This window comes from Sinocyclocheilus grahami, unplaced genomic scaffold (genome assembly GCF_001515645.1).
Source record: "Sinocyclocheilus grahami isolate Dianchi unplaced genomic scaffold, SAMN03320097.WGS_v1.1 scaffold1278.1, whole genome shotgun sequence".
Lineage (NCBI taxonomy): Eukaryota > Metazoa > Chordata > Actinopteri > Cypriniformes > Cyprinidae > Sinocyclocheilus > Sinocyclocheilus grahami.
The window spans coordinates 259561-276605 of record NW_015506457.1 but is presented as its reverse complement, the minus strand read 5'-3'; the positions used below and the strand labels follow the sequence as shown (position 1 = coordinate 276605).

Here is a 17045-nt window from a genome sequence, read left to right as displayed (position 1 = left end):
TCCTTAGTAAAAGGTGAAAGATTTATGTGATAATGAAGAGAAACTTGAATAGTGATGTCGGTGCAGTGGCGTTGCCTGGGGGCGAACTGCTATGTGCCCAAATCCTCGTTAGAATAGTGGACAGTATCTTTGCCTGTCACGCGGAAGACGGGGTTCGATTCCCCGACGGGGAGTGCCATTGTTTTGCTGCTGCCGAACGACACATCCAGAAGGTTTTGGTGCAGCCAGGGGTTACAGAAGGAGTTCTGCGTTGACTTCAGCCAAAACCAAAGGGAATGCGTTGGCCGGGCATTGATCCCGGGTCAACTGTTTGGAAGGCAGCTATGCTCACCACTATACCACCTGCACACGTGGATTACACTGGCTTGTGTGGTCAGTAAGAGCGCTCAGAGCACATGAGTCGCTGATAGGGCTAGAGGAGCTGACGCAAACTTTGTTTGGGCCCGGCACTAAAGAGCGCAAGTCCAGGGTTTGGATCCCGTCACGTACAAAAAAGCGCTGTCTTTCCGTGCTGGCTAAATAAATACAACGTGGTGAAAAGGCGAAAGATTTCTGCGATAATGAAGAGAAACTCGAGCTGTGTCTCCACGCCCTTGGGCCTGTGAACTCTCTGTGGTAAACCACTACACTCGCCAAGGGTAATCTAGGGTGCCGACACCTGCCCACTTGCAATTCGTCACCCCCCTCCCTCCAAAAGGGAGTAGTAAAAGTCACAAAATCCCTTCGGTTGCCCAGTAACCACAAGCCCAATGAAGGCAATGCAATCTCTTTCTCATGCCTCCATCTGAGAAGTTGGAGAAAACAATTTAAACAATAAAAGAGTCCAAATAATGACCCCTGTAACGTGTATCATTCCAAAAGTGAAACGACTTCAGCTGATGATGGGTCCATCCGGTATTTTATGGTGTAAGGGCTGGGTCAGCGTAAGAAAAAGCAACGCTTTGTTTAGTGATGTCGGTGCAGTGGCGTTGCCTGAGGGCAAACTGGTATGTGACCAAATCCTCGTTAGTATAGTGGACAGTAGCTCCGCCTGTCTCGCGGAAGACCGGGGTTCGATTCCCCGACGGGGAGTTCCATTATTTTTCTGCTGCCGAACGACACATCCAGAAGGTTTTGGTGCAGCCAGGGTTTACAGAAGGAGTTCTGCGTTGACTTCAGCCAAAACCAAAGGGAATGCGCTGTCCGGGCATCGATCCCGGGTCAACTGTTTGGAAGGCAGCTATGCTCACCACTATACCACCTGCACACGTGGATTATTCTGGCTTGTGCGGTCGGTAAGAGCGCTTTGGATCCCGTCATGTACAAAAAAGCGCTGTCTTTCCGTGCTGGCTAAATAAATACAGTGCGGTGACTCAAGAACCGCAAAGGCTGCAAATAAAGACACTCTCCACTTGTGCAATCCCCCACCTTGTGTTGGCAGATGGCCAAACTCACTCTTTTCTTGACATTCCAGTGTAGCTCTGCTGTGATCAGAGCCTCCAAAAATACAAGTCTCTTGCAAAAAGTTCCCCTAAACGGAAATTTTTAGTAAAAGTCGAAAGATTTATGCGATAATGACGAGAAACTCGGGCTGTGTCTCCACGCCCTTGGGCCTGTGAGCTCCCTGTGGTAAACCACTACGCTCGCCAAGGGTAATCTAGGGTGCCGACACCTGCCCTCTTGCAATTCGTCACCCCCTCCCTCCAAACGGGAGTAGTAAAAGTCACAAAAGTCCCTTCGGTCGCCCAGTAACCACAAGCCCAATGAAGGCAATGCAATCTCTTTCTCATGCCTCCATCTGAGAAGTTGGAGAAAACATTTTAAACAATAAAAGAATCCAAATAATGACCCCTGTAATGTGTAGCATTCCAAAAGTGAAACGACTTCAGCTGATGATTGGTCCATCCGGTATTTTATGGTGTAAGGGCTGGGTCAGCGTAAGAAAAAGCAACGCTTTGTTTAGTGATGTCGGTGCAGTGGCGTTGCCTGGGGGCGAACTGCTATGTGCCCAAATCCTCGTTAGTATAGTGGACAGTATCTCCGCCTGTCACGTGGAAGACTGGGGTTCGAGTCCCCGACGGGGAGTGCCATTGTTTTTCTGCTGCCGAACGACACATCCAGAAGGTTTTGGTGCAGCCAGGGGTTACAGAAGGAGTTCTGCGTTGACTTCAGCCCAAACAAAAGGAAATGCGTTGGCCGGGAATCGATCCCGGGTCAACTGTTTGGAAGGCAGCTATGCTCACCACTATACCACCTGCACACATGGATTATACTGGCTTGTGCGGTCAGTAAGAGCGCTCAAAGCACATGAGTAAGATAGGGCTAGAGGAGCTGGTGCGAACTTTGTTTGGGCCCGGCACTAAAGAGAGCAAGTCCAGGGTTTGGATCCCGTCACGTACAAAAAAAGCGCTGTCTTTCTGTGCTGGCTAAATAAATACGACGCGTTGACGCAAGAACCGCAAAGGCTGCAAATAAAGACACTGACCAGTTGCGCAACCTCCCACCGCGCGTTGGCAGAGGGCCAAACTCACTCTCTTCTTGACATTCCAGTGTAGCTTTGCTGTGATCAGAGCCTCCAAAAATACAAGTCACTCGCAAAAAGTTCAACTTAATGGAAATCTTTAGAAAAAGGCAAAACATTTATGCAATAAAGAAGAAAAACTTGAGCTTTTTCTCCATGCCCTTGGGCCTGTGAGCTCCCTCTGGTAAACCACTACGCTCGACAAGGGTAATCTAAGGTGCCGACACCTGCCCACTTGCATTTCTTCACCCCCTCACTCCAAACGGGAGTATTCAAAGTCACAAAAGTGCCTTCGGTCGCCCAGTAACCAGAAGCCCAATGAAGGCAATGCAATCTCTTTCTCATGCCTCCATCTGAGAAGTTGGAAAAAAAAATTTAACAAATAAAAGAGTCCAAATAATGACCCCTGTAATTTGTAGCATTCCAAAAGTGAAACATCTTCAGCTGATGATGGGTCCATCCGGTATTTTATGGTGTACGGGCTGGGTCAGTGTAAGAAAAAGTCACGCTTTGTTTAGTGATGTTGGTGCAGTGGCGTTGGCTGGGGACGAACTGGCACAGGCACAAATCCTCGTTAGTATAGTGGACAGTATCTCCCCCTGTCACGCGGATGACCGGGGTTCGATTCGCCCATGGGGAGGGCCATTGCTTTTCTGCTGCCGAAATGACACATCCAGAAGGTTTTGGTGCAAAAAAGGGCTGTCTTTCCGTGCTGGTTAAATAAATACGATGCGGTGACGCAAGAACCGCTAAGGCTGCAAATAAAGAAACTAACCAGTTGCGCAACCTCCCACCTCGTGTTGGCAGATGGCCAAACTCATTCTGTTCTGGACATTCCAGAGTTGCTCTGCTGTGATCAGAGCCTCCAAAAATACAAGTCACTCGCAAAAAGTTCCCCTCCACAGAAATCTTTAGTAAAAGGCGAAAGATTTATACGATAATGAAGAGAAACTCGAGCTGTTTCTCCACGCTCTTGGGCCTGGTCGCTCCCTCTGGTAAACCACTACGCTCGCCAAGGGTAATCTAGAGTGCCGACACCCCCTCACAGCCCAAACCAAAGGAAATGCGCTGGCCGGGAATCGAACCCGGGTCAGCCGCCTGGGAGCCAAAAATAGTTGAGCTTAACTTCCCTTAACTTTTCCCATTCATTCTCTATGGTAGTGCTTAACACTACGGATGCAGTATATTTTTGGCCACACGTAGATTTCATGGTGCTGTTTCACATTTGCACTCCTAACAGTGATTTGAATTCGCTATCTGACCACAAAGGAGTCGCGAGACCACCTTTTTCAGTTGTGGGGATCAGTCTAGCATTCTTTCTAAACATTTTGTGAGTTTCTTTACCGCACAATCAAAACACTAAAACTTCTCTGATCAACAGAGGGTACACTTGTTAACACAGATCAACTATTGTTAACCTTCCTTGGCAAAGCAGAGGATAACACAAATTACTAGCACTTTACTTTAAACTTCCCTGCTGAAACAGAGGGTAACCAATTCTTCTCTGCCGAAACAGAGGGTAACAAATATTAACACGTAATGTCAGTCTTCCCTGCCTGAACAGAGGATAACCAAATCTTCCCTGCCGAAACAGAGGGTAACAAATATTAACACGTAATGTCAGTCTTCCCTGCCTGAACAGAGGATAACCAAATCTTCCCTGCCGAAACAGAGGATAACAAATATTAGCCAGTGATGCTAATCTTCCCTGCCTGAACAGAGGATAACCAATATGAGCATGTAATGCTAATTTTCCCTGCTTGGACAGAAGATAACCTTCATCTCTAAAATATTTTTTTAGAGGATAACTTAGTTAACCAAACCCTACAGCTGTCTGTTAACTCTTCTCTGATGGCGCAGAGGATAACAAATTTGTACTGGTCTTAAAGGTTCTTTTGGATAGAGTGGCACTCACCAACCCTTGGTTGTACAGAAAGATTCCGTCTGGAACGAAGAAATCAGATTTTTGTTCAGCTTGAATTTCAATCTGGATTCAGGTGAGGAGCTCTATCCGGGTCACAGCACTAAAACTGTAGGAAACTTTTTCCTCGTCGAAGCAGAGACCAGGAAACATTGGGATATCTTTCATACAGAAGTTACTCTTTATTGAGGACTCGTTGTGCGTCGCTGCAGTCATCCAAGTCTAACTATATCTCAGTACAGTAGAGTTTATACCTTTCAAGGGGGAGGGATACATAGAGGTGGAGACAATCTAAACAAAGCATGCAAATGCAGTACAGAAATCAGCCCATTACCAGAATTTCCACAGCCCTGATCTCATCAGCATAACAGTGTCATTCAAATGCATAGGTGCAAATCCACTCAGCCTGACAGTATAACCCATACCTTCACATTATCATAGAGACAAAGGCACAGCTGTGCCTTGAGCTTAGCATTCAGCTTTAACTTGGGACCCTGCCCAATGGTCAGGAAGTGAATAAAGACAAAAGGTTAATGTCTCAGACAACTGGGCTGCCTGACTTGATCTTCTTAGAATGTCATCATCTTTACCTCAAAATGTAAAACACAATGTACATAACTTTTATCAGTTTATACTATTACATTGGAACCTAGATATAAGATTTTATAAATTTGTAATCCAACACTGACACTGGCTCTGTCTTTACTTCTGATACTTGATCTCAGCCTTCGGTACCATCTCTCATGATTTGCTTATCTCTCATCTTTCGGCTGTGGGTATATCTGGTACTGCTCTTTCCTGGCTCTCCTCATACCTATGTTATATACAGTTTTACATCTCTGCTCGGGATTTTAGATTTCTTGGGCCTTTGCTGTTTATTATTTATATTTAACCATTGGGTCAGATACTACAGCATCATGGCTTTAACTATAATTTTTATGCTGATGACATTCAAATTTACACATCATGCAGGCCTTCCCTATCCACACAAATTGATAAAATTTCTGTTTGCGTGCAGGATGTAAAAACATGGCTTAACTCTAATTTTCTGAAACTTAATATGGATAAAACTGAGATCATCATTATTGGTACCCCATCACTTACCACCAAATTTCCTGCTGACTTTACTTGCAATATCACTGGCACTATTATTGCTACATCTGGTATCGTCAGAAATCTCTGTGTTATGTTTGACTCCTCTCTTTCATTTTAGTCTCATATTAACTCTCTCACTAAATCAGCTTTCTTTCATTTATGACGAATTGTCCAGCTCCATCCTTTCATTAGTGCCAATGATGCAGAAACTCTCATCCACGCTTTTGTTTCATCTCGTCTCGTTTACTGTAATGCCCTTTTCATTGGTTTACTAGCTACCTCCATTGCTAAATTACAGTATATTCAAAATTCAGCCAATCATATTCTCACTCGTGTTCTGCCCACATCACCCCTATCCTGGCTGATCTGCATTGGCTACCAGTGGCCTATTGTATTAAGTTTAAAATTAATAGGGAATACAAATACTGGTAAAAAAAAAAAAAAGTATAGCCTGAATGCACTGTAAGTCGCTTTGGATAAAAGTGTCTGTTAAATGCATAATTTAAAAAAAAAAAATTTTAATGATAATTTTTTTAAATTTTATTTATTTATTTAGTCATTTAGCAGACGCTTTTATCCAAAGCGACTTACAAATGAGGACAACAGAAGCAATCAATTCTAGTATTAAAACAACTAAAAACAGATCCAAAACTAAAAGCTAAAACTTTATAAATACTACTTATACACATTTTAAAAATAAAGAAATTAAATAAAAATGACAAATGCATACAACAAAATTTCCAAACTTAACATTTAAATGAAAAAAAAAGAAGCTAAAAACAATTCAAAATATTAAAGAACAAAAGGTATAAGAGCATAATAATGATTCTAACACAACACTAAGCTAAACACCAAAAAAACAACTACATATGTGTATGTACAACCATACACACACACACATATATATATATATATATACATTTATAAATTCAATATATATATTATTTCATGTCCATTTAGTTTGTTGAAGTATTAAAATAACTCAAATTAAATAAGACTAAAACTTAATAAAAGACCTATACAGACATAATAAATTCAAACATAATTTAACTAAAATTAAAATAAATAGCAAATACAAATAATACAAATCAAGCGACCGTAGTTTATCAGTAATCCTAAAAAATAACACTGCCAAACTTACATGCTAAAAAACAAGAACTTACTTCCACATAGTAAGAAATGGTTATAAAAACTGAAACAGAAGTGAAACAAGTAGTAGGAAAGAGGAGAAATAAAAAGCGATACTTATCCTTTGCCGGTGTGCTGCCCGGTGGAGTCGCACGGTAGAGTCGATGGTCTTTACATTCTTCGGTCTTCACACGAGGAGGCCGTCACGCGACAGCTGCCGCGGTAAATTAAGCTTTTTTATACCCGTCTAACAAAATACTAAATTAATTCAGCTGGACAAACTTTCCTTATTTTTTCACAACAAATGGCCAAGCAAGCGCAGACAGACGCTTTATTATCAGAGATTAGCAGACAGAATTATCCTGCTTACTTTTAAAGCTTTGCATGGTCTGGCTACTAACTATCTTCACAGACTGCTCCTTCCCTATTCTCCACCTCGTTCATTGCGGTCCTCTGATTCTCGCCTTCTTGCCGTCCCTCGGTATCGCCTCTCTTCCAAGGGGGGCAGATCATTTAGTGTTGTTGCCCCTAAATTATGGAACTCTCTTCCCAGATCGCTCTGTCTTGCCAATAACCTGTCTGAATTTAAATCGCTGCTCAAAACTCATTTGTTTTCACAATGTTACCTTTCTTAAGATGACTTCTGTTTATTCTGTTTTATGTTTTATCCATATATTACTCTCTGGATGTCTGATGTTCTCTTTACTTTACTTTCTGTATTATTGTTTGATTGTTTTTTTTATGTTATCCTCACATTTCTGATGTTTATTGTAAAGTATCCTTGAGCTCTGGAAAGGTGCTATATAAATAAAACTTATTATTATTATTATTATTGCGTGTGCTGCTGAGAGATGCATCAGATGCTGAATTTGAATGGACTGACTCTGGTGATTGCAGCTTAAAAGCATTGAAAGAACTACTTTCTAGAAGCCCAGTGTTCGCATTGTTTGACCCTTCTCTTCACATAATAGTATTGACGGATGCATTTGATTATGGACTGGGAGGTGTTTTGAAACAAATGCACCCAGACAAGGTTGAGAGAACTGCAGCATTCTCTTCTGGGAACCCATGCAGTGGCCGAAAGGAAATACTCTATGGTCGAGAAGGAAGCGTTGGCTTTTGTTTGGGCCGAAGAAAAGTGGTGGCTGTATTTATGGTTTCAACACTTTACACTCAGAACTGATCATCGTGCACTCACTACACTAATGGCAACCAAGGGCATTGGCCGGGCTGGTATGCATGTTGCCCGGTGGTCAGCACGCTTGCTTTGCTACACATATGACATAGTATACCGACCTGGAAGCTTTAATTGTGCTGCAGATTGTTTATCCAGGCTGACATTGTCAACAGAATCAGATGGTGCTCTGGAACCAGAAATGGTTGCTTTTGTAACTGGATTGCCGACTTTGTCTATGGAGGAGTTCCTTTCTGCTTCAGAATCCTGTCCAGAGTGAGCCATGCTGCGTTCACAAATCAGTCAGGGCTGGCTAAAAAAACGTCCGTGAGCTGGATCCTGTTCTAGTGCCTTTCTTTCGCATCTGTGATGAACTGTGTGTTGATGGTGTGCTGGTGATGAGAGGTGAACATCTTACGCAGTCAGCTAGTAAACTGGGCGCATGTGTAGGGTATCAGACCGATGCAGACAATTTAAGATTCGACCAGATTGGTGTTGAACAACCCAAAGAGCCGAATTCCACAAAGAGGCCCATCTATTCAATGCCGCAAGCCTCCGACCTTCTTGGCCACGAAGAAAAAGCTAGAAGCAGAAGGGGAGGTAGATGGAAGGATGTAGCCTTGCTACATGGGCACCCTAGGACAATCCCAGCTGTGAACCAACAGACAAATGTTTTCCACGTGTAATTGGCCAACACGCAGCAGTGTCAAACCTGTCCTCGGCCGAGGGGACTTCCAGTTATTGATTGAATTTTATACGGGATTTGAGCAGCTTACAGCATTAAAACAAAAGAACACTTATTGACAATTCCAAGGAGATTGTCAAATTTGGGGCAAGTAACCAAGATTAATTGTCAAAGACACAGTTAGTCATGACCATCACATGAGGAAAATCATTAGTAGAAACTGCGTTGGGTGGTTTCACCCCACCTAGAGGACAAGAACCAGACTGAGATTCCTTAGGAGGTCTTTTAACCTCTCTGGTCTTCACAGAACATGTCCTTATGTTCACAGAATGGCACATAAACTGTCGTTTACAGATGTCGATGCACCAAAATGAACTCAAAAGGACTTATAAACGAATATCAGTCCATTGCTTAACTCCATATCATGTATGTAACCCACACATTTGACTATCATGTTCTAATCACTTATTGTGTATGTCTTTTCAATAACTATTGAATAACTTAAGGGTTCATATTCATGTTTAGTATGTGTGTGTTTGCATCTTGCTTGAAACGTTTCTTCCAATCAATTCTTTGTCAAATGTATCATATTCTTGTTATAGAAATCATGTCCAAAATTATACTCTGCAAGAGCAGGAAAATTCGGACCATGTGACTGATGAGATGACATGTTGATTTATGAATTGGGAGGAGAACTACAGCAACACCCATCTAAGACAGTGTCTAATTGGTCAAAACACCTGTTGGGATGTGGCCAACAACCCGGTTTAAATACTCAGGACACCATCAAATTATGTTTTTTAGTCATGCGTTTTAGTCATGCTTTTAGTCATCGCTTTTAGCCATGCAGCTTTTTAACTTTTAGCTTTTCGCTTCTAGCTTTTTAGTCATGCTTTTTTTTAGCTTTTGCTTTTTAGCACTCTTTGAGCGTGCTCTGGCTTACACGCCAGCAGCTCCTCCCAAAACCATGAGGAGAAACGCCACCTAGTCTCGTCAAACTTTACTTCTATTCCTCTACTTTAATTTATTTTATTTTCCATTGAGAGTTTCGTGTTCTGAGTTAAGCTTTGCCGCAACAACGTGTCTCCGAGGTGACTGCCTCAAAACTTCAACCAGCCCACAACTCCGCATCTTCAGCCAACGCCCAACCACTGGCTTCCCAAGACGTCACGTCAACAACTACTGAACTTCCAGCCAATCAGCAATATCAGGAACCCCCTTTCTTTAATGACGACAACAAAGGGAACCCCCCTACACATGCAACGCAAGTACCTCCAGATTCTAGCTGAACTGGTGCATTTAATATATATTTTAACCTCATTGAGGAACTCAATGCGACGGTTAATTAAGTGATTGATGGTTGTTCAGGTCTATGCAATTGCACATATTGCTGTAAACTTGGGATTTCACAATTTTCATTCTCTTAAACTCATTCTTTCCTCACTTTCTCTCCTTCTGCAACTGCGTGTGTTCATGTGTTAGATTAGTTTAGTCTTAGATTTATCTAATAAAGCCTTATTTATATTGAAAAGAGAAGTATCTTGTGTTTTGTGCTTACAAGTTAATGTCTTAAACTGCCAATCTTGTTACTGTGCTAATAAATAGGGTTTTCACTATATTTCGGATATTAATATACATTGGAGAATTTATGTTATACGGCTCGTTCACTGAATCACTGGCCGACTCAGTGATCAGCCGTAAAACAGTGATTCTGTCCAAATTCCCTATAAAATCATAAATGATTCCCTTTGAGCTAAATTGACCAATTTCCCTTACACATGAGACACACCAAGGAATTGTTCAAACTAAACGGAGGCTGCATGATTTTTGGAGTTTTGGTGGCCTCAGATGGATGCTCCCCTGCAAACATGTCCTTGCGGGGCCCATGCTGGCTTTTTGCGGGCACAGTTGGCTAGGGCCAGCCCACACCAAACCTAAACGGGCCCAGTGCGGGCTTGCCCAGGCGAGGCCCACAGCTTTGGGCTCACCGCAGGCTCTCTGTGAGGAGCCCACACTAGCGGACTGTCCACATTAATCCAATGATGGCCCAGTGTGGGCCAGCCCGTTTGGGCCCAGAGCAACTTTTGTATCCTTTGGGCCCATGCAGGTTTTGTAGGCAGCCCTGTAATGCAACTAGGAGAATACAAACAACATTTACTTGCCATTCTTTAACCACTCAATTGAACTGGAATGGCTTAAACCAAAAGAGACCATTTCAGAACCTGTTGTTTCATAAAGGCCAGGGATCCTCAAATCTGGTTCACGAGATCCACTTTCCTGCAGAATTTAGTTCTAACCTTAATCAAACACATCTAAGCATGTCTTCAGGATCATTAGAATATCACAGGTGGGTGAGTTCGATCAAAGTTGGAGCTAAACTCTGCAGGAAAGTGGATCTCATGAGCCATATTCGAGGTATAACATACATGAGCCTGTTACAGTTTTTCTCAAATGCTAAAACACAAAAGCCAATCCTCTAAACCAAATGACCAGTTGTCTAAACACATTTACTAAATCTAGCCATCATTTTCCAATATCATAAACACATTTCACATGAAGACACAATTCACAAAACACAATCCTCCGTTCTCATAAATCTTAACACATTTTTCTTTGCTAAAACACAAGTTGCAAAAGAACTCTGCTCATATTCTCAAATGAAAGCTCATGTGATGCAAAATGCTTGCCACAGTCAGCAATATTTGAACACAATGAACACACCTGGCGTCATTCATTACACACAACGACTCAAAATTGAAGACACTTGTTGCTAATGCTGTGACCACATGTATAAAAGCAAGTTCAGCATGCACAGTTTGCTGAAGATTCCAAACAAACACAATGGATGAAGGCAGAGTAAGGGGAAGAGGAATTCGAGTCAGAGGAGGGAGAAGAGCTGGCCATGGAAGAAGAGGAGCAGGCCAACGAGGAAGAGGAGTTCAAATCAGAGGAGGAAGAGGAGCAGGCCAACAAGGGAGAGGAGAAGGTCCAGGAGGGAGAGCAAGACAACCTCGCACCATCATTACAGACGAGATGCGAGCAACAGTCATTGACCATGTCATTGTCCATGGCATGACAATGGCTGAAGCAGGACTACGAGTCCGTCCAAACCGTTTAAAAGGACTCTTTATTGGTGAGGTTACCACATCATGGTCCAGTTTGAATATGGATTTAAAGTTCTTTTCGACATGAGACCATAGTCTGGACTTTTTTTGACTGCTCCTTGTTAGGAAGAGTTTGGTGTTTGTGAGCTGTGGCATGTTTCCATTAAAGAGGTTGGGTTATTCATTTGCTATCAGCCAACTTCAGTTACAGACAGTGTTTGGACATTGATGTACTACAGATAAGACTTTCGCACATCAATTTTCACATGACGAAATCCTACAGTCTTACAATGCTTTGTGTGCTTTCTTTTTTTTTACTTTTGTGTATTTACATTTTTGTCTCTTTTTTTTTTTGGTCTATTTTGTATTTAATAAATCCATTGATTTGAAATCCCTTTGACTACTGAACATTTTTGACAATATAGACATTAGTTATGTGGTGACCGCATCCATTTCAGATGTATAATAACTGTTTTTCTTAAAGACTTAATTTATAGTAGCTGAAAAGTATTTAAAGTTAAACCGATTAATTGTTGTAGATCAAGAGTGACCAGCCCTGTTCCTGGAGATTTACCTTCCTGCAGAGTTCAGCTCCAACCCTAATCAAACACACCTGAACCAACTAATTAGGATCTAACTTAGATTAATAATAACTGTTGTAGATTAATAGTGTTGGCCAAGTGAGGGCTTCCTGGGGACTAAATCAAATCAGGGGCTGCCCGTGCAGGGCCAGCACTAAAGCCTGTGTTATACTTTATTGGCGAGTGTGCGCGGACATCTGCGTGCTTACCATTTTTTGTGACCGTGCGGACAAGGCTACAAAAGCAGCAACTGTACATGCGCAGGCTGTGTGAAGAAGCCCATTGCTATAAAACAATATAAATACAGCCAGATGTGCAATAATTCTGGGCAATTGTTTGTTCACTTGTTGCAGAGCGGACCATCAGCGTATGCTTTCTGTAGTATAAATACAAATAGTTCGTGTCCGCGCTGTCTGTGTAAGCGTCTGGATTGCTCATGTGGAAAGTATAACACGGGCTTAAGGGGCCAACGTTTTGCCAATGAGCAAATCCTCAGGGGCCCTGCACTGGCAGCCCGCTGGGGGCCCTTAGGCTAGTCCTAAGTGGGCCCGTACAGGCTTGTTTGCAGGATCAAATGCAATCCGCAGTTTCTTTCTGCTTGACCTGCCAAATGAATGATAAATCAGCAAAAACTGCACCTGCTCCACTTCAGCCTGTCAGTCTGCCATCCGATCCATGGCAGAAACTAGGAACGATATAGTCGGACCGTTTGAGAGTGGACCTTCAGACTGCCATTTTGCCATTTCCTTAGTGGATTACCACAGTAAGTGGCCTGAGGTGGCATTTTCACCAAATGTTGCTGCAGAGGTGGTCACATCCTTCCTTCAATCAGTCTTCAGTAGGGAGGGCAATCCTCAATGTGTCGAAACTGATAACGGCGCTCAGTTTCTCTCAAGCATGTTTGCAGCTTTCTTAAAAGCAAGGGCAATAAGTCACATATGTAGAAGTGTGTACTACCCACAGTGCAACATTGGAACAGAGTTCTGAAGGAATGCATCCTTTCTGCAGAACAAATGGGGAAACCATGGAAACATGCATTGACTGAGTTCTTGCAAAATTAGAGCTACTCCACACAGTACTACAGGTGTTTCTCCTTCTGAACATTTACACCATCGAAAAATGTGTACAAAGCTGAACATTTTTCCTGTGGGCCCTAAGAGTGACAAATGCACTCAGGTTAAGGACACTGTGAGTAACAAGCAGCTTAAGAGTAAGACGTCCACAGACAAAAGACGTGGAGCCATATACCACACTTACAAACCAGGGGACCAGGTGAGAGTGAAAAGATCTGTTAATGTGAAAAAAGGAGCTTCCAAATTCTCTCCACCCCTGAACATTGAGCAACAAGTCGGGAGAAGTACTTTTGTGCTGAGTGACAAAAAGAAATGGAATGCATCCAAACTACCACATTTCACAGGTCCTATCGCTACTCAACATGAGGACTTGCGGTCACAAGTGAGATTTAATCCTAGGAGGAGTAGTAGAGTGTGTAGATCACCTGTGTGGTTAAAGGAATACAGAAAAGTTAACCGTTGAAACGTTACACATGCTTGGGGGAAAAAAGCATCTTGTTTTGGTGTTACACTGTAAGTTATGTGAACCGTTATAATTGCCTGACGTGCTTGAAACATGCATCAGAAGTAAGAATTTAATTTACAGAGTTAAATTTCCATTGTAGGGTTAATGTTAGTAATATTTAATGAATTTTTTTGCTATTTTGGTTACTTAAGTTCTTCAATGAGGTTGTAATTTTTTATAACCTTTAAACAAAAGAAAACAAAATCCTGTTCTAAATAACCTGTGATACGAAGAAACATTTTAAGTGAGAGGGGAAATGTGGTGTTTTGTAGTTTAACCACAAGGTGGCAGTATATTGTTTAAGTGTAGAGGTGCTACTTAGTATTCTCTAAGAAGAAGCCATATAGTCCTGCAAAATGTAGCATGTGTTGATTAAAGTACAGTTACTGAGTACTAAAGGACACAACAACGGTGGAACCCTACAGCTGAATCATGTCAAGGGTGATGGAGCTGCTGGTCCCATTTGGATCCCTGTAAGAGGCACTTCACAGCAGGAGGGGTTTAATTTCCACCAGGCTCAGCGGGAAACGGGAAACCGCGTCTCTCCTGAGTTGTTCCAGGCGCAGGGTATGACTGGTGTGGCACGCTGGAATTATCAGCGGCTGGTGGACCTGAAGCAGCCTGGGGTTGTCTTACCTGGAGAGTTTGACCCTGTTTTGATGATGGAGTTAAACAGGGCATCTATAAGAGTGACAGGGCAACCCAAATATCCAGCCTTGCACATCTCCAGCAGGGACACAGGAGAGAGGTTTGGCCTGCAATATGTGGAGCCAGGCTGTCGACCTGTGCCTCTTGACTTTGACAAACACAAAAGCAGGAAGACAGACCTAGGAGATGTGGAGATGCAAGAAAAGTCTTCATCTGGCGTTCCGTTCTCATTTCCATCTCAGGTAAGCCTTTAAACTTTTTTGGTTAACAGGCTTTTGATAAAAAAAAATGCTTTTATAATTCTCACTCGCATATTACACAAATTTTGCTAAATTTCAGGAATGCTTAAAGGATACCTCTTCTGCTAAGACCCCTCTTGCTGCAGAACTAGAGGCCACCCCACAGACTGTCATTTTTCACCAGTTTTCCACTCCAAGTGCTGTGACAAGTGAAGGAACAAACAACTGGGCAATGTCCAATGAGAAATGCCATTGATGGTTTGCTGGCCAAGCACCACGGGAGCAAGGATCTCCTTACAAAGGTGGATGCTGAATATGCTGCTATGGTACAGAGTGCCTGCACTGACCCCAACAGCCTTCTGCACTCAACCACAAAGCAGCACATAAGCAGGTACATAAAACACCTTGCTAAAAAAAAGAACACTAATGCTTCTCTCAACACCAGCCCAGAAAAGCTCTTGGAGACACAGCAATTTATGGCAGCGTCTTCACACAGGCAGTGAAACAATCAGTGTCCCAGTGACAGCACTGCCACCTGCCCCAGTCAATCCACCTGCAAGGGCTGTCCCTCTGGACCAGGCAGCGCTCGAGAAGATGGTGAAGGACATCGTAGAGAAGCAGCAGGCAGTTCAGCAGCAACAACAACAGCAGGCGCCGCAAAAAAAGCGAACCAGATCCTGTTATCCTGTGGCCAGCCTAAGTCTCAATACATGGGTGATGGCTCCTCAATACATTTCTTTTATCAAGGTAGTGATGTTAAAGCTGCAGTCCGTAAATTCTTTTGGTTAAAAATGATCCAAAATCAATATTTGAGCAAGTACATAACCAGCCAGTGTTCAAAACTATCGCCTTCCTTTAGCCCGATTCACAAAGGTCAGTTTATAATATTTTCTAATTTGAGTGGTACGGGTAGGTTTTCGCAGGAAATTCGAGCATGGCGCTGCGTCATTACATCACGTCTGTAAACATAAAGAAGTTGTCCCGGCTACTAGGCTATCACATGGGAGGATCCTGCAGCTGGCAGATCGTTTATAGGCTTTTCTCACAGCAGCTGCAATAATTAAATGTATCATTTTGATGGCGGATTGTAATCCAGAAAGGATTATGTGTTTATGAAACACATGTGAATGAAATTAAATTACATTCCAGTTATAAATGTGCTTCTGATTACAGATAGCCTGGGATTACACAAGATTTGTATTTTAAAGAAAACCAGTTTGAAGGGAGCATATTTTGCTTTTTGTGTTAAAAGAATTTCTTAATATGAAATTCGAAGAGTATGACAATTAGATTAGACTGTGCAGAAATTGAAATCTACTCCCTAATACACACTATACTCATAGTAACCAATGCTGATGTTGTTAACATTAATCATTTGAGAATAAAGTATAACAATAATGATAATTTGCAATATCTGCATCTGTGCAGTTCTTTGTCATAAATCCAGTTTACAAAATATCATGGGGGAGCAATAATCGGTTCCCCATCTACTGTAGCCTAAGTTTTCACTGCGTTCACCCCTAATCACACCACAGCTGTTTCCTGTGTGTGTGTGGGTGTGTGTGAGAGATCATGAAGATTTGTATTTGGCTTATTCAGTTATACCTATCTATGCAATACAGTGGAATACTGCACATTTTGGTATATAAGTTCGTATACCACCCCTATTAGTCAATTTTTTAGAAGCCTGTATTAGACAAGAATGGGACAACATTCCTATTCCTAAACTTGAGCAACTTGTCTCCTCAGTCCCCAGACGTTTGCAGACTGTTATAAAAAGAAGAGGGGATGCCACACAGTGGTAAACATGGCCTTGTCCCAGATGTGTTGATGCCATGAAATTTAAAATCAACTTATTTTTCCCTTAAAAGGATACATTTTCTCAGTTTAAACATTTGATATGTCATCTATGTTGTATTCTGAATAAAATATTTAAATTTGAAACTTCCACATCATTGCATTCTGTTTTTATTCACAATTTGTACAGTGTCCCAATTTTTTTGGAATCGGGTTTGTGTATATATATATATATAGAATCTCACATATTAGATGTGATTCACTACATGCATTTAATTGTAATTTTTATTTAAGCAAAGAATTACTCTAAATGCACCTGGCATATTTCTTTCTAATGTATGTGTAAATTGCTATGCACTTTTGTTTTTCTTTCAATAGTAGTTCATCACTGGAGAAAATGTATCTGAATATGCATGTCACCAAACATTCATCTTTTAATTATTCTTATATCTTTATATTGTGATTTATAAAATGCAGCTGCGCATGAAGAGGACCTTTATTTTGGTCTGGTGATGTGACGTCATAAGGCTGCGCCGCGCTTCTGCGTCTTTTCTAACTGGAAGAAAGGTTTATGTTTTAAGCTTTTAACGTGCTT

The 17045-nt window shown here is 42.0% G+C and overlaps 1 protein-coding gene and 2 non-coding genes across 3 annotated transcripts; all 3 read left to right on the top strand.

The window, feature by feature from the left end:
- The first annotated feature begins 999 nt into the window (after window positions 1-999).
- Window positions 1000-1071, top strand: trnad-guc (transfer RNA aspartic acid (anticodon GUC)). The gene has a single exon. It is a non-coding gene; the product is annotated as a tRNA-Asp (tRNA).
- A 921-nt stretch (window positions 1072-1992) lies between these two features.
- trnad-guc (transfer RNA aspartic acid (anticodon GUC)) lies at window positions 1993-2064 on the top strand. The gene has a single exon. It is a non-coding gene; the product is annotated as a tRNA-Asp (tRNA).
- A 9341-nt stretch (window positions 2065-11405) lies between these two features.
- On the top strand, window positions 11406-14909 carry LOC107568747 (uncharacterized). The gene is made up of 4 exons (XM_016254741.1): window positions 11406-11489; window positions 13347-13460; window positions 14192-14656; window positions 14754-14909. The coding sequence occupies exons 1-4, from the start codon at window positions 11406-11408 to the stop codon at window positions 14907-14909; spliced, it is 819 nt and encodes a 272-aa protein (XP_016110227.1).
- Window positions 14910-17045: the final 2136 nt, after the last annotated feature.